Below are 24,016 nucleotides of genomic sequence, written 5' to 3'. Positions count from 1 at the left end.
CCCTAAAGTGCTTCCTCGCCCCGCGGCGGGGGGGTCTCCCGGGGGGGCTGGGGGCTGCCGCCGCGTCCCCGCTCCCTCTCCTCGGCGCATGGCGGGCGCGGCGCGTTTCGACGCCTCAGAAGAGATTCGTCTTGAGGGCGTTGGGTTTCCGATGGAAGGAGGAGAGGACGCCGGAGAAGGGGCCCGGCACGGCTTCGGCCGGCTGCCAGGCCTTCAGCAGCTCGGCCGCGTTGGCGGCCCCGCCGGCGGCGCCCACGCCGGCCCAAACGGGCGCCTTGAGGGGCTGGGGGGGGTGGGCGGGCGCCGCGGGCGCCCCCGCGCCGGGGCTGGGGCTCAGGCTGCCGCCGGGGCTGCCCAGGCTGGCGGCGGCGGCGGGGGGCAGGGACGCGGTGCTGTCGGGCGTGGGGCTGCAGTTGGATTCCTTGGATTCGTCGTCTTCCGAGGAAGAGCGCGGCGGCTCCGACTTCTTGCCGGCGGCGTTGGCGCCGGAGCCTTTGGCGTTGGCCGCTCGCTCCTGCTTGCGGAATTTGGCTCGGCGGTTCTGGAACCAGACCTGGAGGGGGCGGGAGGATCCCAGCGTTTGGGGGACCCACGGGTGCCCCTCGCGGCACCCCCACCCCCACGGGTGAAACGTTTCCCCCAGCACCGGGGGTTCAGGGTGCTTAAAACTGGCCACAGGCCTCTGCCATGTCGAACCCGGGCGCGGCACTGGTGATACTGGGGGGCCATGACCCCCCAACCCCACGGGTCTCCCCATCTTTGGGACCAAGACCCCCCAGCCCCAGGGATCCCTTGTCCGTAGGACCAGGAGCCCCCAAAGCCCCATGAGTCCCCCATTTGGGACCAAGAGCCCCCAGCCCCAGGGATCCCCCATCCAGGGGTCCGGGCCCCCCAGCCCCGGGGGGCCGCAGCATCCCTCCTGCCCGCGGGACGCTGAAGGCTGAGGTCAGCCCGGCCGTCCCAGGGGCTGCTACGGGGGGGGCAGGGGTCCCACACGGCCCTGCACCCCGGGTGCAAGGCCGTGCTGGGGGGGGGGCTAGGGAGCCTGAACCTTGGGGAGCAGGAATCGCCCCAAAACTGCCCCGTTGACACCCAAAACCCGGAAGGGAATTACCTGAAAACCGACCCGTTCCCACCCAAAATGGAAGGGAATTGCCCCAAAGTGCCCCGTTTCCACCTAAACCCAGATGAGAATTGCCCAAGTCCGCCCCATTTCCACCCAAAACGCAGCAGGCAACTGCCCCAAAACTGCCCCATTTCCACCCAAAAATGGAAGGGAATTGCCCCAGACTGCCACATTTCCCCCCAAACCCAGAAGGGAATTGCCCCAAACCTCCCCATTTCCACCCAAAACCGGATGAGAATTGCCCAAATCTTCCCTGTTTCCACCCAAACCGAGAGGGGAATTGCCCGAAACTGCCCTGTTTCTACCCAAAACTGGAAGGGAATTGCCCGAAACTGCCCTGTTTCCACCCAAAACTGGAAGGGAATTGCCCGAAACTGCCCTGTTTCCGCCCAAAACTGCCCTCTTTCCACCCAAAACTGGAAGGGAATTGCCCCAAACTGCCCCATTTCCACTCAAACCAGAAGGGAATTGGCCAAATCCACCCCGTTTCCACCCAAACCAGATGGGAATTGCCCGAAACTGCCCTGTTTCCGCCCAAAACTGCCCTCTTTCCACCCAAAACTGGAAGGGAATTGCCCCAAACTGCCCCATTTCCACTCAAACCAGAAGGGAATTGGCCAAATCCACCCCGTTTCCACCCAAACCAGATGGGAATTGCCCCAAACCTCCCCATTTCCACCCAAAACCGGCAGAGAACTGCATCAAAACCGCCCTGTTTCCACCCAAAATGGAAGGGAATTGCCCAAAACTGCCCCATTTCCACCCGAATCTGCCCCATTTCCACCCAAAACCAGTAGGGAACTGCCCCAAACTGCCCTGTTTTCATGGAAAACTGGAAGGAAATTGCCCCGAACTGCCCCATTTCCACCCCAAAGCCAGAAGGGAATTGCGCAAATCCCCCCCCCTTTCCCCCCAGAAATGGAAAGGAGTTGCCCAAAACTGCCCCATTTCCCCCCAAAACCGGATGGGAATTGCTCCAAATCTGCTGTATTTCCCCCCGATCCAGCCGGGAATTGCCCAAACCCACCCCGTTTCCACCCAATCCAGCTGGGAACTGCCCAACCCCGCCGCGTTTGCCCCCCATCCGGCCAGGAATTGCCCAAATCTGCTGTATTTCCACCCAATCCGGCTGGGAATTGCCCAAACCTGCCCTGTCTCCACCCAATCCGGCTGGGAACTGCCCAACCCCGCTGCGTTTGCCCCCGATCTGGCTGGGAATTGCCCAAACCCACCCCGTTTCCCCCCAAACCAGCCAGGAATTGCCCAAATCTGCTGTGTTTCCCCCCGATCCGGCTGGGAATCGCCCAATCCGGCTGGGAACTGCCCAACCCCGCCGCGTTTGCCCCCGATCCAGCCGGGAATTGTGCGGCCGGCCGTGTGTGCCCCCGATCCAGCCGGGAATTGCCCAAACCCGCCCCGTTTCCACCCAATCCAGCTGGGAACTGCCCAACCCCGCTGCGTTTGCCCCCGATCCGGCCGGGAATTGCCCAAACCGGCTGTATTTCCCCCCAATCTGGCTGGGAATTGCCCAAACCTGCCCTGTTTCCCCCCGATCCGGCTGGGAATCGCCCAAACCGGCTGGGAACTGCCCAACCCCACCGCGTTTGCCCCCGATCCGGCCAGGAATTGCCCAAATCTGCTGTATTTCCACCCAATCCGGCTGGGAATTGCCCAAACCCACCCCGTTTCCCCCCAAACCAGCCAGGAATTGCCCAAATCTGCTGTGTTTCCCCCCGATCCAGCTGGGAATTCCCCAAACCGGCTGGGAACTGCCCAACCCCGCCGCGTTTGCCCCCGATCCAGCCGGGAATTGTGCGGTCGGCCGTGTGTGCCCCCGATCCAGCCGGGAATTGCCCAAACCCGCCCCGTTTCCACCCAATCCAGCTGGGAACTGCCCAACCCCGCCGCGTTTGCCCCCGATCCGGCCGGGAATTGCCCAAATCTGCTGTATTTCCCCCCAATCCGGCTGGGAATTGCCCAAACCTGCCCTGTCTCCACCCAATCCGGCTGGGAACTGCCCAACCCCACTGTGTTTGCCCCCGATCCGGCTGGGAATTGCCCAAACCCACCCCGTTTCCCCCCAAACCAGCCAGGAATTGCCCAAATCTGCTGTGTGTTTCCCCCCGATCCAGCTGGGAATTCCCCAAACCGGCTGGGAACTGCCCAACCCCGCCGCGTTTGCCCCCGATCCAGCCGGGAATTGTGCGGTCGGCCGTGTGTGCCCCCGATCTGGCCAGGAATTGCCCAAACCCGCCCCGTTTCCACCCAATCTAGCTGGGAGCTGCCCAACCCCGCTGCATTTGCCCCCCATCCGGCCGGGAACTGCGCGGCCGGCCGTGTGTGCCCCCGATCCGGCCGGGAACTGCATGGCCTGCCGCATTTGCCCCCGATCCCACCGGGAATTGCGCGGCCGGCCGCGTTTGCCCCCGATCCGGCTGGGAACTGCTCAACCCCACCGCGTTTGCCCCCGATCCGGCCGGGAGCTGCCCAACCCCACCGCGTTTGCCCCCGATCCGGCCGGGAATTGCGCGGCCGGCCGCGTTTGCCCCCGATCCGGCTGGGAATTGCGCGGCCGGCCGCGTTTGCCCCCGATCCGGCTGGGAATTGCGCGGCCGGCCGCGTTTGCCCCCAATCCGGCCGGGAACTGTGCAGCCGGCCGCGTTTGCCCCCGATCCAGCTGGGAACTGCCCAACCCCACCGCGTTTGCCCCCGATCCGGCCGGGAACTGCGCGGCCGGCCGCGTTTGCCCCCCATCCGGCCGGGAACTGCGCGGCCGGCCGCGTGCCCGGCGCCGCCCGCCCACCTGGACGCGCGCCTCGGTGAGGTCGATCTTGAGGGCCAGCTCCTCGCGCGTGTAGATGTCGGGGTAGTGCGTCTCGGCGAAGACGCGCTCCAGCTCCTTCAGCTGCGAGCTGGTGAACGTCGTCCGGATCCGCCGCTGCTTCCGCTTCTCGTTGATCCCCGACGCCTCCGAAAAAAATTTGTAGGGAACTGGGGGGGGAGGGAGGGAGAGGATGGGAGTGAGAGGAGGCGGCGCTCGGGAAGGGGGATTTTGCCAGGTGGGGGGCAGGGGGCAGGGGTGGACTGGGATGGGATGGACTGGGATGGGATGGACTGGGATGCAGGGATGGACTGGGATGGGATGGAGGGATGGGATGAAGGGATGGACTGGGAAGGGATGGACTGGGAAGGGATGGACTGGGAAGGGATGCAGGGATGGACCGGGAAGGTATGGACTGGGAAGGGATGGACCAGGATGAGATGGACTGGGAAGCGATGAACTGGGAGCAGGGATGGACTGGGGAAGGGATGGAACAGGATGGGATGCAGGGAGCAGGGATGGATTGGGAAGGGATGGACCAGGATGGGCTGGGAAGGGATGGACTGGGAGCAGGGATGGACTGGGAAGGGATGCAGGAATGGACTGAGAAAGGATGGATTGGGAAGGAACGGACTGGGAAGGAATGGACTGGAATCAGCTGGGAAGGGGTGGACTGAGAAGGGATGAGGGATGGACTGGAAAGCAATGGACTCCGAAGGGATGGACTGGGAGGGGATGAACCAGGATGGGATGGACTGGGAAGGGATGCAGGGATGGACCTGGAAGCGATACAGGGAGCGGGGATGGACTGGGAAGGATGGATCAGAATGGACTGGGAAGGGATGAGGGATGGACTGGAAAGGGATGGACCAGGATGGGATGGACTGGGAGGGGATGCGGGGAAGGACCTGGAAGGGATGGGCTGGGAAGAGATGGATCAGGATGGACTGGGAAGGGATGCAGGGATGGAGCAGGAAGGGATGCAGGGATGGAGCAGGAAGGGATGCAGGGAGCAGGGATGCAGTGGGAAGGGATGCACTGGGATGCAGGGAGCAAAGACGGACCGGGAAGCGATGCACCAGGCTGGGATGGACTGGGAAAGGATGTGGGGAGCAGAGATGTGGGGAGCAGGGATGTGGGGAGCAGGGATGCACCAGGAAGGATGCAGGAATGAACTGGGAAGGGAGGCACTGGGCAGGGAGGCGCAGGGATGCAGTGAGCAAGGTTGTGGGGAGCAGGGATGCACCAGGAAGGATGCAGCGGGCAGGGATGGACTGGACTGGGGTGCAGCGGGCAGGGATGGACTGGGCAGAGATGCAGGATGCAGGGAGCAGGGATGGACCAGGATATTCCGGGCAGGGGAGCAGGGATGCACTGGGAAGGGATGCACTGGGTTGCACCGGGCAGGGATGCACGGGGATGCAGGGAGCAAGGACAGACTGGGCAAGGATGCACCAGGCTGGGATGGACTGGGCAGAGATGGACAGGGATGCACCATGAAGGGATGTGGGGAGCAGGGATAGACTGGACTGGGATGCAGTGGGCAGAGATGGACTGGGATGGACCGGGAAGGGATGCAGGAAGCAGGGATGGACCAAGGAGGGTATTCCGGGCAGGGATACACCAGGAAGGGATGCAGGGATGGGCCGGGAAGGGATGCGTTATGTTGCACCGGGCAGGGATGCACAGGGATGCAGGGAGCAAGAACGCACTGGGAAGCGATGCACCGGACTGGGATGGACCGGGAAGCAGAGGCTGGAGAGCAGGGATGTGGGGAGCAGGGATGTGGGGAGCAGGGATGGACCGGGAAGGGATGGACTGGGATGCACCGGGCAGAGATATTCCGGGCTGGGATGCAGCGGGCAGGGATGCAGGGAGCGGGGATGCGGGAAGCAGGGATGGACTGAACTGGGATGGACCGGGAAGGGCTGCAGGGAGCAGGGAGAGACTGGGAAGGGATCGAGAGGGCAGGGCTGCAGGGAGCAGGGATGCAGGGATGGACTGGACTGGGATGGACTGGGATGCACCGGGCAGGGCTGCAGGGAGCGGGGCCGCGCCCCTCGGTGCCGTTCGTTCCCTCGGCCGGCGCGGGGCCGGGGCCGGGGCGGGGGAGAGGCGGCCGGTACCGTCGGGCGTCTCCTTCGTTACCGACCCGTCCGGCAGCGCGGCCGCAACGAAAGCGGAGCGGGGAGGGGGAGCCCGGGGGCGGCGACCCCCGCCCAGCCCAGCTCCGGAGTCCTGGGGGCTCCGCCACCGGTACCGCGGCGTGGGGGGGGGGGAATGGGGGGAGCGGAGGCACCGGGAACCGGCGGTAACGAACACGGACGGTACCGGACACCGGGAGCAGCCGCTACCGGTAGCACGGAGCCCTGACAGCACCGGGGACCGGCTGCACCGACGGCACCGGGGATCCACGGCATGGGACACCGACGGCCCCGGGAAGCGATAGTGCCGGGCACCGACGGTACCGGATACTGCTGGCAGCGTGCACGGGCGGTACCGGACACCGACGGCCCCGGTAACTCACGGCACCGGTCACCGGCGGGGCTGAGAACCTACGGCACCAGTCACTGACGGTAACCGGACATCGAAGCCCCGGGAACCGATGGTTCCGGACCCGACGGCACAGAGCCCTGACGGTAACCGGTCACCAGCGGGGCTGAGAACCCACGGTACCGGTCACCGGCGGCCCCGACCCTCGACGGTACCGGTCACCGATGTCATCGAGCCCCGACCGTACCCGACCCCGAAGGCACCGAGCCCTGACGGTAACTGGTCACCGATGGCGGCGACCTCGGTACCGGTCACCGCCGGGGCTGAGAACCCACGGTACCGGTTACCGACGGCCCCCAGCCCCGACTGTACCGGACCCGGCCGGATCGAGCCCTGACGGTAACCGGTCACCACCGGGGCTGAGAACCCACGGTACCGGTCACTGGCGGCCCCGACCCCCGAAGGCACCGGACCCCGACGGTGTCGAGCCCTGACGGTAACGCGATAACCGGTCACCGACGGTCCCAGAAACCCGCGGTTCCGGTCACGGGAGGGGCTGAGAACCCACGGTACCGGTCATCGGCAGCCCCGACCCCGACGGTACCGAGCCCTGACAGTAACCGGTTACTGACGGGGCCGAGAACCCACGGTACCGGTTACCGGAGGCCCCGATCTCCGAGGGTACCGGTCACCAGGGGGTCTGAGAACCCACGGTACCGATCACCGACGACCCCGGGAACTCACGGCACCGGTCACCGACGACCCCGACCCCCGAGGGTACCGGTCACCGCCGGGGCTGCCCAGAGACCCTCGCGGGGGGCTGCCCTGGGCTCCCCCTCCCTCTCCCCCCCCCCCACGCGTGGGCGCGGTGCCGTTACCTGCGGGGTAGGGCGAGGGCTGGTGGTCGCGGAGCGGCCCCAGGGCGCAGGCGGCGGGGGCCAGGGGGGGGCAGGGGGCGGCGGGCCCGAACCCCCCGCCCCGCACCGGGCTGTAGGGGAAGGGCCCGGCCTGGCTGCAGGGGCTGAACTCGTAGGCAGAGGCTTCCACGGCGGCCACGCAGGACTCGTAGGAGTTGAGGTAAGAGTAGTCCATGGCGAGCGGGGCCACCCGGCCGCTCGCCCCCGCCATCCGCCCCCCTTAATATAGAGGCGGGGGGGGGGGCGGACAAAGCCCCGGCTGGGGAGGGGGGGGAGGAGGAGGAGGAGGAGGAGGAAGGGGGGTTTGCATGATAATATCGCCCGGGGGGGCGGGAGCGGGAGGAGCCGCCCCCCCCCCGCCCCCCCGCCCCCCTTAACCCTTCGTGGGCTCCCTCACGTCGGGGGGAGGCGGGGAGCGGGCTCTCGGGCCCACCCGTGTCCTGGGGCGCGGCGGGGTCCCCCGAATCTGCAGCCGGTACCGGGCCCTTCTCCCCCCGTGTCCCCAGCTCCGCAGCGGCCCTGTCCCTGGCCGTGGCTTCCTCCCAGCTTCATCCCACCCTCGTCTCCATCTTCATCTTCATCTCATCTTCACCTTCATCCTCATCTTCATCTCCATCTCCATCCCATCCCCTTTCCCATTCCGTTCTCATCCCTATCCTCATCTTCATCTTCATCTCATCTTCACCTTCATCCTCATCTTCATCTCCATCTCCATCCCATCCCCTTTCCCATTCCGTTCTCATCCCTATCCTCATCTTCATCTTCGTCCTCATCCTCATGCCTGTCGTCATCCTTATCTCATCTCGTCTCATCCCATCCCATCCCATTCTCATCCTCCTCTTCATCCTCATCCTCATCCCATCCTCATCCTCATCTTCATCCCCATCTCATCCCATTCCCACCCCACTGAATTTCCAAGCCCCTTATCCCACCCCAGCTGGGCCCCTTGCCCCCCTCCCCCCCCAGGGCCAAGGCAAAGGCTGTGGTGGGGTCTGGGGGGGGCTGTAGGGGGACTCGGGGGGATGCAGGGGGCAGTGGGGGGGCTGGGGGGGCTGGGGGGGCTGTAGGGAGACTCAGGGGGCTGTGGGGTCTGTGGGGGGATGCAGGGGCAGTGGGGAGCAGTGGGGGGCAGCGGGGGCTGTGGGGGGCCTATGGGGGTTGGGGACCTTCTCAAGGGGGCGCTTTCCCGGCTGGGGATGTCACCCCCCCGCCCCGCAGCCCAGGGCTCCGTGCTCCGTGCCCCGGCCCGGGGGAGCCGGGGGTCGCCGCCCTCCCGCTGTGGGGCAGGAGGGGCCGGGTCCCGCCCGGGCGCTGGGGTTCGGCTCTGCCCGTGGGCGCAGGGACGGGGCTGAGGCACTGGGCATGGGCCCCCACGCCCTGCCCCACACCCCCCCCCCCGCGCCCCATAGGGCAGAGCCGATGCCCCCCCACCCGCCGGACTCGACGCCCCCTCGCCGGGCTCAGCCCTCGCGGCCCAGGCGCCCCCCCCAGCCGGGCCCGATCCCTGGCGTGGGACCCTCAGGGACCCCCGTGGGTGCCGGTGTGGGGCGGGGGGGACTGGTGGGTGCCCCCCACCCGCCCCAGCTGCGCCGGGGAGCGGGCAGGTTGCTGAAGCCGTTAATTAGATCACGGGGCTGGGGGCTGGCGGCCGAGCGAGGGCCCCGACTGTCAGGCTGCTGGAGTTGTGAAAAAGTTAATTCAATTAAGTTTTCCCTCTAAACTAATTAGGCAGCAATCTGCCACGCAAGGAGCTGCTGCTGCCGGTACCCGGGGCCGGGGGCAGAACGGGGCGGGGGGGGGGGTGGGGAGGGGCGGGGAGGGTGAGGGGGATGAAGGGGGAGAGGGGAGGGAGGGAGACAAGGTGGGGGGAGCGGGGTGGGGGGCACTGGGATGCGGTGCGTACCACCACCTGCTTTTGGTGGGGGCTGGCAGCAGGGGCACCCCGCTGTCTCCGGCATCGTCCTTGGGGTGGGGGGGTTGGGCTGACCCCCCCATCCCCCCGTTCCCTGGGGACAGGGACCCCCACCCCTCCAGCTCTAGGGGGAGCCATCTGTGACCCGAGGGCTGTGCCCGTGGGTCAGGGCCCATCTGGAGCTGGGGGGCTGGTGGGACCCCCTGTGACGGGACCCCCTGTGACGGGACCCCCGCGCCGCTCACGTCCCAGCTTCATCGGTGACGCTGACCGGGCGCAGCCCGTGCCCGCGCTGTCCCCATCCCGGCCACATCACCCCACAGAGACCCCCCCCCCAAATTTTGCACCGGCGGGCTCTCGGCCCGTGACCGGTCCCACGCCGCGTGCGGCCCAAGGGTGCCGGGAGCCTCCGGCCGCGGTCGCCGCTTTGTTGGCGGTGACAAAGCCCCGCGCCGGGGGCCGCAGCGAGGCCCCACGCTCGCAGGAGCTCGCCTGCCCCTAATCGAATTAGGAGCCCGGCACGGGGCTGAGGGCTGGCGGTAATTGAATTTCCCCCGTCACAGCCTGATGTTTCTCCCCTCCGGATCCTGCTCCCGTTTATTGTTCCCGGCCCGGCCGCGCTGGCGCATTTATTTGATCTGTCACTGGGAGCCCTTTCACCCGCCGCTGGTGGCTCGGAGGACGCCGGCGTCGCGCCCGCAGCACAATTAAAAACAAATCAAACGAGCGGGGAGGGCCCCGCGTGCACCCCCTGCCAGAGCCGGGATTCTCCCGCTGGTGGGGCCCTCGCGGCTGCGCTCCGTGGGGCTGGCACGGGACGGCACGGCATGGTCCTGCATGGCACTGCACAGGGTGACAGGGCATGGAAGAGTGTGGCACAGCATGACATGGCACAGCAGAGTGTGACACGGCACGGAACAGCGCGGTGTGGCACAGCGTGGCATGGTACAGCATGGCACAGCACGGCCCAGCATTGCACAGCATGGCACAGCATGGCATGGCACGGCATGGCACACCATAGCGTGGTACAACATGGCACAGCACAGCATGGCATGACACAGCATGGCATGGCGTGGCACGGCACAGCATGGCACGGCACGGCCCAGCATTGCACAGCAGGGCACGGCATGGCATACTGTAGCATGGCACAACATGGCACAGCACAGCATGGCAACGCACAGGGTGACGTGGCACAGCATGGCACGGCACAACATGGCATGGCACAGGGTGACACCACGGCAGAGTGTGGCACAGCACAACACGGCATGGCGCTGCACAGTACAGCACGGCATGACACGGCATGGCATGGCATGGCATGGCACAGAAGGGCGTGATGTGGCACGGTAAAACATGGCAAAGACTGGCCTAGCACGGAGCAGAATGGCACAGTGGCGTGTGGCATGGCACAGCCTGACATGGCACAGCACAGAACAGCGTGGTGTGGCACAGCATGACACGGCGTGGCAGCACAGCATGGCACAGCACAGCACAGGGTGACATGGTGTGACCTGGCATGGGACGGCATGGCATGGCATAGCACGGCACGGCACGGCACAGCATGGCACGGCACAGCACAGGGTGACATGGTGTGACCTGGCATGGGACGGCATGGCACGGCACAGCACAGGGTGACATGGTGTGACCTGGCATGGGACGGCATGGCACGGCACAGCACAGGGTGACATGGTGTGACCTGGCACGGGACGGCATGGCACGGCATGGCACGGCACGGCACGGCACAGCATGGCACGGCACGGCATGGCACGGGATGGCACAGCACAGCGCGCTGGGCTCAGCCCATCGCGCCCCTCACCGCCGCTGCGAGACCCACCATTTTCCACCCCGTTTCTCCTTGCGGCTCCCCCAGTTTCGGGGCCCGGCCGGCACCCGGGGAGACCCCCGGGACCCCGGCTTTGCCCCTCAGCTCCGCGGTGCCGCCCGTCCCGCACCGCGCTGGCGCCGCGCCGGGCGGCGGCTGGATGGAGCGCCGGGCTGGTGTTGCCCAACGTCTCGTCGCCGCAGGAGGCAACAGCCGTTCCGGGGGCAGCGCTCGGCGCCCTGCGAGGCAGCCCGGGGTTTTGGGGAGCCCCCGCACAGGGGGGATTCCGCGGCTGCAGCACAGGGGGGAGCGGCAGGGAGTGAGCCGGCAACTCCCGTTCCCGCCCGTTGGGTTGGGCTCGGCCGCGGCCACCGCGGTGGCTCTGCCGCGTCGGCCGGGGACCACTGCCGCCTCCGACCGCCGCTCAGGGCTCATCGGCTGGGGCGGGTTATTTGGTTCGATCTCCTTTTGGCTCCGGTTTCCCACTCCTCAGGATCCGTCCCCGCCACGCGCCGCCGGTGCTGTGTCGGTGAGGTGCCACGGTGACGGCGATGACGAAGGCTGAGGAAGGCAAACGCCCCAAACCGCTCGCGCCGCCGGGCCACGCTTCCCCCCGATCCCCCGCGAGGCTCGGAGCCGGACGCTCGGCCGAAGCCGCAGAAATCGGGTGGATTTTCCCCCGGCGCCCCCCGTCACGTGCCGGGGGTCACCCCCAGCCCCCCCTGGGGACCCGCGGAGGCGGCAGGAACCCCCCAGCGCCGCCCCGCCCTCCCCCTGCCCGCGCCAGACACGCGGGGGTGCGCACGCCGTGTTTATTGCCATCAATAAAGAGAAGCGGGTGAAATACAGAGCCAGGCCGCCCGGCGCGTGTCTCAATTCAAGCTGGCGCGCGCTCGCTCCCCGCCCGACCCCGTCCCCGCAAACCCGGCCTCCGCAGCCGGCCGCTCCGCGGGGAGCGACGAACCCCCCGCCGGCTGCCCTGGCTCCCGCAGGGTTTGAAATCTGCTTTGCCCCTTTTTTAAAAAAGCTCCGACACCTGCTCCTGCGCCCCACGAAGCCCGATCCCCTCCACCCGTGCGTCCCCGGCCGGCCGCGCGGCGCCTCAGCACCCACCCCAGCCCCCGGCACCCACCCCAGGGCACCCGAGTTCCTGCCCGCGCCCGGCTCCGGGGCGGCGGCGGCGGCGGCAGGAGCAGGGAATCCGCCCCCGCCCTGCCCGCCTGCCCTCGCCGCCGCCGCGGCCACGTCGCACGCTGCGAGCCTCGGCGGTGCTTTATCGGCAACGCGCGCCGCCCGCAGCACCCGCTCCGCTCCGGGAGCGTCCGTCGCCGCCTACAAGAAGTAAGCGATGTTTTCCGGGTTCAGGGGCGCTTGGATGTCCAGTTTTCGGGATTTGCTGTCCTTCTCCACGATCTCCAGCCGCAGGGTCGGCGTTTTGGTTCTCTCGGCGCCGGGGGAAGCGCTGTCCTGGGGTTTGAGCAGCTGCTTGTCCGAGTCCTCCACGGCGATCCGCAGGGTGCAGCCCCTGGGCAGCAGGTCCTGCTCGTAGGCCGCGGCCAGCTGGTTGACGACGCGCCGCTCCACCTGAGGAAGGAAAACCAGATCCCGTCAGCAAAAAAAATCCCTCGCGGGGAGCCAGGCAGCTCTGCTTCCCTCCCTCGGGCGGCGCAGGATCCCAGAACCTCCCGCTCATCCTACTTGGCTCCGGACAGACCCTCTCCTGGCTCTCCCGGTGCGGAGCGGGGCCGGAGGCGACGCTCCCCTGGGCGTTACCTCGTGTTTGATGGAGCGGGCGCCGTAGTGCAGGTTGTAGCCGTCAGCCAGCACGTCCATGACCTCCCTGTCCCACAGCAGCGTGATGTTGTGCCGCGCCTTGGCCTGCGGGGTGAGGAAGAGGAGGAAGAGTTACCGATGCCTTCGTGCAACCTCGGCCGCCCCGTGCCTCCAGCAGCGGGGACGGAGCTCCACCAAAGCGAGCAGCCCCCACGTTCTGATTTACCCCACCCCGAGGGCTCGGATGCGCGAAGACCAATTAGACAAAGAGCGCGGCCCAACGCTCGTCCCCGTCCCAACTCCGGAGGAGCCGTCCTGCCGCCCCAGGAGGTCCCCGCCCCCGAGCAGGGTCCCGCAGGCCGCGGTGACGACCTGTGTTCGCTCTGCCTCCGCCTCGGGAGGACGACGGCTCGGGCGGGGATCTCCTCCGGCCCTTGAGACGTCACCCCAAAAGCCGCAGGTGGTTTTTACCTTCTTGGCCCAGAAGCTGAGCTCCTTGTTGACAAGCTGGAGCAGCTCCGCGTGGCAGAAAGGCAGGAAGTAGACAATCTCATTGATCCTCCCCAGGAACTCGTCCCGTCTGAAGTGAGCCTGCAGGGACGGGGCGCAGGTCAGCGGGGCCGGCGCTGGTGACCCCGCCGGGGACGCGGCAGGGATCGCCTCCGCCTCCGCCTGCTCGCGCGGCCGCCCGGCGAGGCCCCGCAGCCGTCCCGCCCGAGCCGGGGTCACCGGATTCTTTCTGGGGTCACCAGAAACACCGCTCAGCGCGGCTCAGGGGGGGAATTAATTCCTTCCCGGCCCCTCCTGCGAGAGCGGAGGACACCCCAAAATCCCCCTGCAGCTCTTCCCACCCCGTGTTCCCCTTCTCGTCCCGCGGCGTTGCACCAACACCAGCGCACAGGGAGCGAGGAAGAAGCTGATCTTTAGTTCCGTTGGGCTTTGAAAATTAAAAAGTGACGTCACGGGGACAGCTGGGTGAGGAATACGGTGACATTGCACGGAGCGACAGTGACCGAAGTCCGACATACGCCGTGAAAAAACCCCACCCGTACCTTCAAGATGGGGCGAATGACCTTCTCCTTGAACTGCTTGGAGATGGTGATCTTCTCGGTCGCCTGGACGTCGTCTGCGAGAGAGGACAGGGGCTGCGGGTGGGTGCGGCGGGACGCGGGCTCCCCCTCCGCCATCCGCCACGCTCACTTCGCCAGCCGGACGTCCCCGCGCTCGATGGCTCCGCACGCAGCAGCCGTGGAGCCAGGCGGCGAGGACGCTCCGCACAGGGCGTGCCATCACCAGGCGCAGGGGGCCGGTGCTCGGCCCCCTCGGCCACCAGCAGACCCCGCGTCTGGACGGCGTGCGGCACAGCTCCGGCCCTGGCCGGAACCTACTTCCCTCTGCCGACTGCAGATGGAGCCAGGGTCTGGCTGGCTCCCAGTCCCAGCTCCCAGCGCCGCAGGTTTTACCCCAAATCCGCTTTTCTCTTTGTCTTTAACGCAAGGCCGCTCAGAGGGGGACCGTCCGCACGCACGGCGCTCTGGGCGGGAGCGGAAAAGAGCCACGCTGGGCGCTGGAAACCCTTCCCGGCTTCACGGCCTCGCCGAGGATCGTGGCACCCCCAGCCGCGGCCACGTGGCGTGAACGGATCGGGGCGGGGGTCCCTGCTGATAAGGACGCGGCCCGTGGCGCTGTTCTGCTTTCCACTACAAGGCACCGCGGGGATTTCCCAAAGCGGCAGGAATTTGGCGCGGCGTTTTGGAAGAGGAGAGCTGGCGAAGGCAGAGGCGGCCGAGCCGCCCCCGGGATTCGGGTTTGGCACCTGCGCTATCTGCCGCTCCCGCTCCGAGAGGCGGAGACGCTGTGGAAGCGGCTCCTTCCCGCTCTCTCCCCACTTCTCAGCGCAGCCAGGCACTCATCCCCAGGATCCGCGAGCCAAGCGCTCAGTAAATCGCAGGGAGCTGCAGGAAACCCGACTGAGGGCGGGCCGCTGAGCCCAAACGCGTTTTCCAGCCGCGCTCGCTCGCCGCCGCTCGCCCACTGCAGCTGTCTGCCGCGCGGCTCTAGAAATTAAAATTCAATGCTTTCCTCATTTGGCAGAAAAGCGCTTGGCATTTCAAAATGTTATTCCTGAAAGTTCAGTCGCAGGCGCGCTGTGTCCTTTACCTGGGCTGATTGAAGTGTACAGATTCGGAACTGAGCCAGCTTTGGCATCACTCCTCAGAATAAAACGGAAGAGACAGTGAGGAAGCAGCTGGAAAACGCGTTTGATGCCAAAACCCCCGTGTTTTTTCCCGCTCCCGCGGAGCCAACGCGGAGGCCTGCGGTTCCCGGGCGCAGCTGCCGCACGCCAGAGCCCCTCCGGGCGTCTCCGCCGGCGAGCAGAGCTCTGGAGATGGACTTTTGGGGAATGACGGCGTGTCCCCGATGGCACGCGCTGCTAGCTACCCGACCGAAGAGGCACCTCCAGGCATCCAAGACCACAAACAGGTCTTAAAAAAAACCCAAAGAATTAGGTTTTAAACTGGGATTGGCTGCTGCCTTCGGCGGAGCTGCTCCGTTCCAGCCTCAGAGGCTGCCCTTACCCTGCACAATTCCCCTTTTATCACCTAATTCACCTTTTTGGGACATTTCCTGCAGGACCCTGACGCGTGGGTTCCGTTCCAAGGCAAGGTGAAATCGCTGAAGCTCCTTTTTTGGAAGGAGCGTGAGGAAAGCAAGCTTCTCCTCTCAAATACCTGCGCCCGTACCGGCCCCAGGCTTCTCTAGGAAGCATCTGCAAGGGTCCCGAGCAGCGGAGGGGCAACCCAAGGGTCCGGGCGCTCCCCCCCGGCTGAGGAGACGGACGCTTTCGGGATTTGGAGCAGACCAGTACCTAGGTTTTCCGCAATCCTCTTCTTGCTCATCTCCACGGCCTCTTGCCGCAGCTGAAGAGCGTGCTGGGCGATCTCGTCGCTTGCCACGTTGGAGGTCATGATGAAGATGGCGTCCTTGCAGTCAATGGTCTTCCCCTTCCCGTCTGTCAGCCTGCCCTGCAACGACACCGAGCTGAGGTGAGCGGTGCGAGCAGCCGCCACGGGCCGTCGCCGAAAAACGCGGCGGAAGGAGCCGGGTCCCAGCCAGTTGCCACCCGGGACCCGACCGCCTGGGACCAGCGGGTTCAGAGCTCCCCCGTGGCCGTCCCACAGGGCAAAGTACTAGTTCTCCTGATTAATAAAATAAAAAAAGGGGGGAAAATAAGGCAAAAAGCAGCAGCTCCCCAGGCGGTTTCTCTCCTCGATACGTCTCCGGCAGCAGAGACCCGCACGACGACACAAATCCTTGTTGGGCGCTTGAGATTAACATTTGGGTTATTGCCCTGTCGAGAGCGCCGAACAGGAATTGATTTCACATTTAGCTGCTGCTGCCATGATCTATGCAAGAAAAAAATCGCGTTATTAATCCTTAAAAGAAAAACAAACAAACAAAAAACCAAACGCAACCCCCCCCCACCCAGCGCTTTGCTCCGGAGTTCGGTGGCCCCTGAGGAGAGAGCAGGGCTTTGAAAACAAAGCGCAAAGCCGGGGCCGAGGGCATCACGCGCTGTCACGCCTGGAGACGCCCCAGGAGGCTCAACGGCACGGAGCTGCCTCTGACACCGGCCAAACTCCTCGGGTAGCTGCCCCGGAGGAGTCCTGGGCTCCCCTCTGGGACCTAGCCCTCTCCAGAGAAGGCCGACACGCTCCCGGAGACGCCTGGGGAGCTCTTCCCGGAGAGCTGCCGGGCACGGCACGCACAACGCTGTCGGGAGCCCCAGGCTCCTCCGAGGCAGCGATGCGAGGATTTCGGCGTACGCTGGGGCAGGTCCACGCCGGTGACTCCTCCCAGGCGTCTTCCAGAGGGTTCTGGCTTCCTCTGGAGAGGGGCGAATTCCTGGGAAACAGCCCCAGCCCCCTCCCAGGCCGTCAGCTGGAGGGTAGTCCGGGGCAGGGGGGTCGGAACTGGATGATCTGGAAGGTCCCTTCCAACCCAAAGCACTCCGTGATCCCAGGTTTAGGGGAGGAAGGGTGTGAGACAACTCACAGACCACCTGAAAAGTCCTGAACTACCCAGCCTGAACTAAACCCCGGCGATTAACGATCAATTAGGATAAGGACGGACTATGAATCCCCGGGCAACCCCCTTTTCCGATGCTGCAGCAACGCCCCGACGCGCTCCCGGGACACGGGAGCCCATCTCCTCCGGGCCGTGCCGGAGGGGGATCTGCGGGAGGTGGGCTGTCGCCCTCCCGCCTCCTCTCCTCGCTCCAGCTCTCCGCCGGGGACCGGCAGCCCACCTGCTCCCACACCGAGGGGTCTCTGGGGTGGTTCTTTCCTCATGACACAGTTTTCACCGTCACACCTTCCTGGTGACACAGGACGGCCCAATTCCCAGGCCTCCGCCTCGCGTTCCCACCCCTCTCATCACCGGCTTTTCTTTCTTTGCCCAAAGATGTCATTTATTTCACAGGAGACCTCAGCACCATCCTGTTTCCCGGCGTTAAAACGAAGAACTGACTGCTTGGGTCATATTTTTTTGGGGAGTATCGATCCAGAGCATTTCAGCCCCGCCCCAGGGTGTTTCCCACCGCCGCCGTCCTTCGCCCCGCTTGCTGTCACCTTCCCAACGGCCCCCGTGCAGGTCCTGGCCCCGAAACGCGCCTTTACCTCGTCGAACAGCTGCAGCATGATGGTGAGGACGTCGGGGTGGGCTTTGTCCACCTCGTCGAAGAGCACCACGGCATTCGGGCACTGCCTCAGCTTCTTGGTGAGCTGCCCGCCCTCCTCGTGGCCCACGTAGCCCGGCGGCGAGCCGATGAACTTGGCGACCTGGGAGGAAGGGACGGGACACGTGAGAGCTGACCCGCGTCTCCCAAAATCAGCTTAAACAGCCAGAATTTGGCAAAATACAGACGGATGACTGCTGAGAAACCGCCTCTCCCAGAGCCTGAGGCAGCGGAGGCTGCAGGAGCCGCCGGCGGGCGAACGGGCACCACGCAGGGTCCGAGCGACCCGTCCCAGCCGCCCCGGCCCCATTTTCATCCCCTTCAGCCTTTTTAGGAGCAAGAATTCCAAGGATTAGGAGTGGCAAGCGGCTCCGGTGGGGAATCAGAGCTGGGGAAGAGGCCACGGCGAAAATATTTCTCCTGGGTCCACAACCCACTTCCCCACCGACCGTCAGGATTTTTAAAACGAGCTTTAAAAATTTCGAAGAGCCCTTGCGCCCGTTTCGCGGCTCCTTCCCAGGCTGCAGCCCCCGGGCCAGCCTCCCGATCCTTGTTTGCTTGACAAATTTATATTGCTCCGGCCGCAATTCCCTGCTTCGTTCCTTCCCTTCGCTCTGCCTCCTGCCTCTGCCAGGGTGCGGGATTTTACGTCTCACGTTTCTACCGCTGCTCCTGGCCCCTCTTTGCACCGAACCACCAACACGCCTTTATTTTTAGCAATTCTTTACTTTACTCCCACGGTGCAGGACCCTACCAGAACCCATCCATCAGGCCAGCCGCGAGGACACCTTCATTTTTGTAGGGTCCGTGGGGAGACAGAGCCCCCCGAAGGGATTTAGGAGCCCCCAGCTGCGGGATGACCCCGGTGAGAGGTCCCAGCTCCTGGCGGTGCGGGAATCGGGCGGGAGGTGTGGTGGGAGGGGTGGGCTCTGCGCCACGGGCAGGATTCTCCCCTCCGTCCCCCACGGGCGGCACGCGGAGGTGGTGACACCGCGCCGGGCTCGGCAACGTGCCGGAGGTGAGGAGGGGGATGGGGCTTTGGGCCGATACAAATTACTGGAGCTTTTCTTGCTCCTCAGTCTCTGTTCCTATTTTTTTTTGCGTTAAACTTGCTTTTTTGGCTGGTGTTTCCCAGACTGTAATTCACCGCGTGGCCCGGAGCAACTGGCGTCGGTCGCTCTGCGTCTCTGACACACCAAACCGCCCATATGCCGGAGAACGCGGAGGCCGGTTGGGAAGATCCCGCCTGGGAAGATCCCGCCAGGGCGAGCCAGAGAACGCCTGTCGCCTCGGGGAGACGTCCAGCACCGCCCCGGATGGGGACCGACCGCGGGGGAAGGAGGGCAGGGACAGGATTTGGTGAGACGACCCGCGAAAGCGGACGCCACGCCCCTGGAAGCAGAGACAGCCCGCTGACCCACCTCGTGCCTCTCCTGGAACTCCGACATGTCCAGCCTGATGAAACCCTGCAAGAGAAGGGAACGCGTCGGTGATTTTCGATGAACGTGCCCCAGGTTTCACCACTTTTTTAGAAAGCTCCTCCGGAACCAGGCAGGGGCAGACGCTCTGCTCGAGCCGGGGCGATCCAGGTGGGGCTGAAACAGCAACTCCCCGTTTCCTAAATAAAACCGGATATCGCTGCCGTGCTGCCTTTTGGAAATAAATCACAAGAATGCAACGCCTCTCCATAAAAATAAAACAAAAATAAAAATCGTTAAGCCAAGGTGGGTGGTCACTAACGAGATGATATCGTTAGAGAGTTTACAGCTACTCCCCAAGCGGCCTCTTCATGTTTGAAAAGCTGGTGGTTTGCTGCAGACACTGAATTTCCTGGGCTTGCGGCTACAATCTGGGATAGGATGGGACGGGATGGGATGGGATGGGGATGGGACGGGATGGGATAGGATGGGATGGGATGGGATGGGATGGGATGGGATGGGATGGGATGGGATAGGAAGGGTCCCACTGCCTAAGAAGGCAGCAAGCTTGGACTGCACCTCCCTGCTCCATTGCGCACAGCTCTTCCCAGGCAGGACCGGGAGCGACCCCGCGGGGCGGAAGATGGGGCATCCTGTGCCAGGGCTCCACCGCCCGCAGCGTAAAAAAACTCTTCCTATGTCCAGTCTGAATCTGCCATCTTTTATTTCACAACCACTGTGCCTTGTCCTACCGCACCTGGTCCCCAGTTCGGGGTGGTGCTAGGAGTTCAGGCCAGTTTGGGACAGATTTCCAGTCCAAACTGCCACATTTCCCCGTAAAATATTCCAACACCAGCACTTGGGCCAGGGCAGAGCGAGGCGCACAGAGCCACGCCCAGGCGCGGCCCGCCAGCGTCGCGGCAAGCGGCTGGCAGGACGGGCGCGTGCTATTGAACTCACACGGCGATCAGCGTTTGACTGATTTTTCCAGTTCGGCTGGGCACTGACCAGTTCCAGGTGCGGGAGTCGGGGGCGAAGGCGCTGGAGAGGCGGGAGCTGGGATTTATTACTTTTGGAAGGCAATTACAGAAGGACGAGGGAAGGAAAGCAGAGCAGCCATTTTTATGGCGTCGTTTCACTTTTGATCTCCTTCCCACACGTGTCATTTTATCTCGTGTCTGTTCCTCGCCGGAGGATGCGGGGCGAGGAATCAATCCAGTGCCGGCGCTGGGGGCAGCTCCGCTCGTGTTTTCCCTCCTTTTCCCTGGCTCCGTGCCTTTCCCAGCCTCTGTGGGAGAGAGCTGGGCATGTCGCAGCGGCAGGGAGCCGGGAAGGCCAGTGGTGTTTTAAAACCTCAGACACCCCTGAACTGTCCCCCCACTCAGAAATAATTCTAACCCATTTTCACCCGAAACCGCTGCGTGGGAACAAACCAAACCACTCAAACAGCTTCTGCTGTTCGGATTGCGAACGTTTCGGCACAGAGAACCCCAGTGAGAAATCAACGCCGCCATCCTGGAAACATCCCTGGAAACATTCCAGGCCAGGTTGGCCGGGGCTGTGAGCAACCTGATGTGGTTGGAGATGTCCCTGCTCCTGGCAGGGGGTTGGGCCGGGTGGGCTTGGACGCTCCCTTCCCACCCAAACCATCCTGGGATTCTGTGATTCTGTGATCTCCACCGTCCGCACCGGCCCAGCGCGACAAGCGGCGCAGCCAGGGACGCGCACACCGTATTTTCAGTATTTCATTCTTCAAAAAATTCACAGCGTTATTAGTAATGGAGGCAAAAAAAAAAAATTTCCGTTCACAAGACAGGACGTCACAACGGCAGCACCATCCGAACGGGAACCCCGGCCCAGCAAAGGCAGACAGCGGACCCCCCCAAAACCCGCGCCCCGCGGTGCACAAGCGGCCGAAGGCGCGAAGGGCAGGGCGTTACCTTTTTGACGTCCTTATGGATGTACTTGGCCGTCTGCTTGGCCAGCTCCGTTTTACCTGGTCCGGAACGGGAAGAAAAGACGCGCGTTAAACCAGGTCTGCGCTAACGCCGCCCCCCCCAATCAAAAATCCCAGGTTTTTTTGCCGCAAACCGGTGGGAAGAAGGTATCGCGGTCGGATCCGTGGGGTAACACCGGACGCAGCCGGGCAGCGGTTACGGGGTTGGCGGGGAGAGCGGCAGCACCGCTCACCGCTGCGTCTTTAATAGCTGATTCCTGCACGATGGGCAGGGGTCTGGTTTTTTCCACAAAAAGCTGTGCTTAGGTCAGGTTTCTGCTCCATATTCTCATTTTGCTGCGCTATGGCTTTTACTCTCTAAGGAATTTTAGGGGAACGCGATATTCTTTCTTCCTTTGAAGGTAACTGTCGTAAAATTTAGGAATTAGGAAGAATCAGTAACGCCGACACGGGTGAGCACAGACACCGAAAGGCCAGCTCCGGTCCTCCCAACCTATCTGTTCAGGGCAAGACTGCACCAAACGGGGATTTCCCTGCGCGCTGCAGCAAACCCCTCTAAAAAAACCAGGAGAGTTCCACGGGAGCACCCCGCGTCGCCCCGGCCGCGCCCCGGCACAGCCAACGCTCGGCGTCCCGTTCCAGCCGGAGCTCTCCCGCCGCAGATCCCCCGCGCGTGGGCACGGGGGCGGCTCTGCGCACCCACGGGCACCGCGTGCATCGACGCATTTACGAGCGCGTCTTTAAATTGCAATTTGAGTCTGCGCTTATTGCAGCTTTCAGGCTGCTGTCACATCACGACCTCTACAAAATATTAATTCGATACAACAAAATCCTCAGCTGCTTCGCTTTCTTGCTCCAGCGCTCGTTTTCACGGCAGTAAAAGGAGGGAAAAACCCAAACCACCCCACAGAAACACACGGGAGCCGGGGAGCTGTCGATTCACGTCACCGAGCCTCCAGCCCCGCCGTACGCAGCGCAGCGCAGCCTCCACGCCATTCCTTACTGGTTTTACGCAGCTGCAGAGCGGCTCGTCCAGAGTTAATAGGTGGCCGCCGCCGCCATCGCTCTGAGGCGGGAATTTTGGTGTGCGTCCCGCTGCCCGAACCCCTCCAGCACCGGCACCGGCACCGGCACCGGCGGGTTACTTTTATTTTATTTTATTTTACTTTTTCTCCCTGACTAAAAAGTCATTTTGCCCACCTCATGAACCGATCGGCTGTCACGTTGTGTTTCATCACGCTTGAGGGCCAGCGGCACCGGTGCCAATAAAACCCCGCCGTGACAAAGCGATCGCTGCCCACGGCAGCGGGACGAGCCGAGGCTCGCTTTGCGAGCTGCAAATTTCCCCTCTTACCCCACCCAGGGGGACATCCCTGGCGGGGCTGTTAAAAATTGCGTCAAACGCTGTGAGAAGCGCCCCTTTCCTGAGCCCCGGAGGGCAGAGGGTCCCTCGGGACAACTCGGTGTCAGGCCGGACGCCGGCGGCGGCTGCTGTGTGGGATGAGGGGCTGGGTGACCCGTTGGGAGGACAGCACCGCTTTCAACTGGTATTTTAACTGGTTATTTTACTGGGAGCTGGGGGAAAAAGCAGCTGGGGGCCCGTGCGGGCGCCGAGGAGCAGCCCCCTCTCCCCGGCCCGGCCTCTGCGTCCCTCTCACCAGCCGTTACCGATTCCAGACGATCCCAGGAACAGAAAGACCAGCGGGTGCTCCTCGTCGTACCAGCCGTTCTCCTTCCTCCGGATCGCTGCGTTTCCAGAGGGAAAACAAAAGGGGACGGGGGGGGGGGAGGCACATCAATCAGTGACAGCGCGGCAAGTGTAATTATCACTAAGTACACGCTGGGTTTCGCCGCTGCCTGCCCGCGCCGAGCCCTGCCTGCCATTAGTGCCCCCTAACTCGATTAGCCAGCCCGGGCCCCAGAGACACCTAATCAGGTTAGCATGGATTTGGAAAGCCGCCCAGAGCAGATTTCGGATAAAGTTTTCCAGGATGCGCACTCAGCGTTGCCAGGGAGACGGCGGGGAGCTGGGGAGGGGGGACAGGGACGGACGGACGGAGGGACGGACGGCGAGGGGCACGCCGCGTTGCCAGCTCGACCTGCCCGCGCAAAAGCGGGGTTGGAGAGGTTCGCGCGTTACTTCTTGCGCGCGGATGGAAAGAGGGAGGTGGCCGCCACAGCTCGGAACCGAGAGCAGCTTAGCCGGTTCCCTCCGCGCCTCGCCGGACTGCGACATCCAAGGGCACCCTGCTTGAGACACCAAGGGAAAATGTAACAGAAGCCAAGGAGGGTTCGGAAACCGCAACACCCCATCACCTCCCACGCTCCCGGTCCTGACAGCACACCCCTTCCTCGGGACAGGCCCCGCTCCGCCTCACCGCGCCAGGCCTAGCCGGAGGATAAGGAACGGCTCCAGAGGCCGGGAGGGTCCAACGCGGTCACCCGCAGGCGGGATCCGGCCGGGGGAGCTCAGAAGTGAGGGCCCCATGCCCGCTGCAGCTCGGCCTTTTGGCCGAGTAAATAATTTTTAGCGTTTTAATATGAAATACCCCCTCGGTCGGGCTGGGCCTGGTACCCGGCGGTGGTTCCACACCGGGAGACGGACGGGAGTTTCCTGCGTGCGCAGGAGGACGCTCAGGGACGATTACGTCCCATCAGCGGGGTCTCCCTCCCGTATTTTGCGGACCCCCGGCAGCCGTGGGGCTCTCCTGCGCCTGCGGCCACGTGGATCCTCCACAGGCGTCACCTCCAGCGCCCGTCCAGCCTCCCCCAGAGCCCAAGCGCGCGCCAGGAACCTCTGAGCCAAGCTGGCGGAAAACAGACTGCCAGGGAATTCGCACCCCGGAATATTTTGATGAAAAATGGGAAGTACTGGTGCAGGCGGGCAGGGTGGTGACCAGCCGCGGTCCCTGCAGCAGCGAAGGGGGGCAGGGAGGGGAGGAGGTGTTCTGGGGGGTCTGCTCTGGATTTCGATCCGCAGGGGTTTCGGATCTCGCAAGGGACGAGGGAAGCTGGGATTTCGGCACGTTCGGAAGGACGCGC

The 24,016-nt window shown here is 64.4% G+C and overlaps 2 protein-coding genes across 2 annotated transcripts in view; both read right to left on the bottom strand.

Moving 5' to 3' along the window:
- Positions 1 to 115: 115 nt before the first annotated feature.
- Positions 116 to 7,532, bottom strand: PHOX2A (paired like homeobox 2A). The gene is made up of 3 exons (XM_086739843.1): positions 7,319 to 7,532; positions 3,930 to 4,117; positions 116 to 553 (listed from the first exon to the last, which is right to left on the bottom strand). Exons 1-3 carry the CDS (start codon positions 7,530 to 7,532, stop codon positions 116 to 118), a joined length of 840 nt encoding a protein of 279 aa, XP_086595969.1.
- A 4,352-nt stretch (positions 7,533 to 11,884) lies between these two features.
- CLPB (ClpB family mitochondrial disaggregase) overlaps positions 11,885 to 24,016 on the bottom strand; it is a 60,534-nt gene continuing 48,402 nt past the window's right edge. The window contains exons 8-16 of the mRNA XM_086739828.1: positions 22,643 to 22,720; positions 20,958 to 21,013; positions 19,021 to 19,065; positions 17,541 to 17,702; positions 15,731 to 15,887; positions 13,914 to 13,987; positions 13,333 to 13,452; positions 12,862 to 12,966; positions 11,885 to 12,672 (exon numbers count right to left, since the gene is read on the bottom strand). Of these exons, the coding sequence (XP_086595954.1) occupies positions 12,421 to 12,672; positions 12,862 to 12,966; positions 13,333 to 13,452; positions 13,914 to 13,987; positions 15,731 to 15,887; positions 17,541 to 17,702; positions 19,021 to 19,065; positions 20,958 to 21,013; positions 22,643 to 22,720 (1,049 nt within the window). The 3' untranslated portion in view covers positions 11,885 to 12,420. The remainder of the gene's footprint in view (positions 12,673 to 12,861; positions 12,967 to 13,332; positions 13,453 to 13,913; positions 13,988 to 15,730; positions 15,888 to 17,540; positions 17,703 to 19,020; positions 19,066 to 20,957; positions 21,014 to 22,642; positions 22,721 to 24,016) is intronic.

The sequence above is a fragment of the Chlamydotis macqueenii genome, chromosome 1, assembly GCF_036417535.1.
Source record: "Chlamydotis macqueenii isolate bChlMac1 chromosome 1, bChlMac1.mat, whole genome shotgun sequence".
NCBI classification, from domain to species: domain Eukaryota; kingdom Metazoa; phylum Chordata; class Aves; order Otidiformes; family Otididae; genus Chlamydotis; species Chlamydotis macqueenii.
Note: the sequence above shows the minus strand (reverse complement) of the source record. Positions and strands in the feature narration are given on the sequence as shown.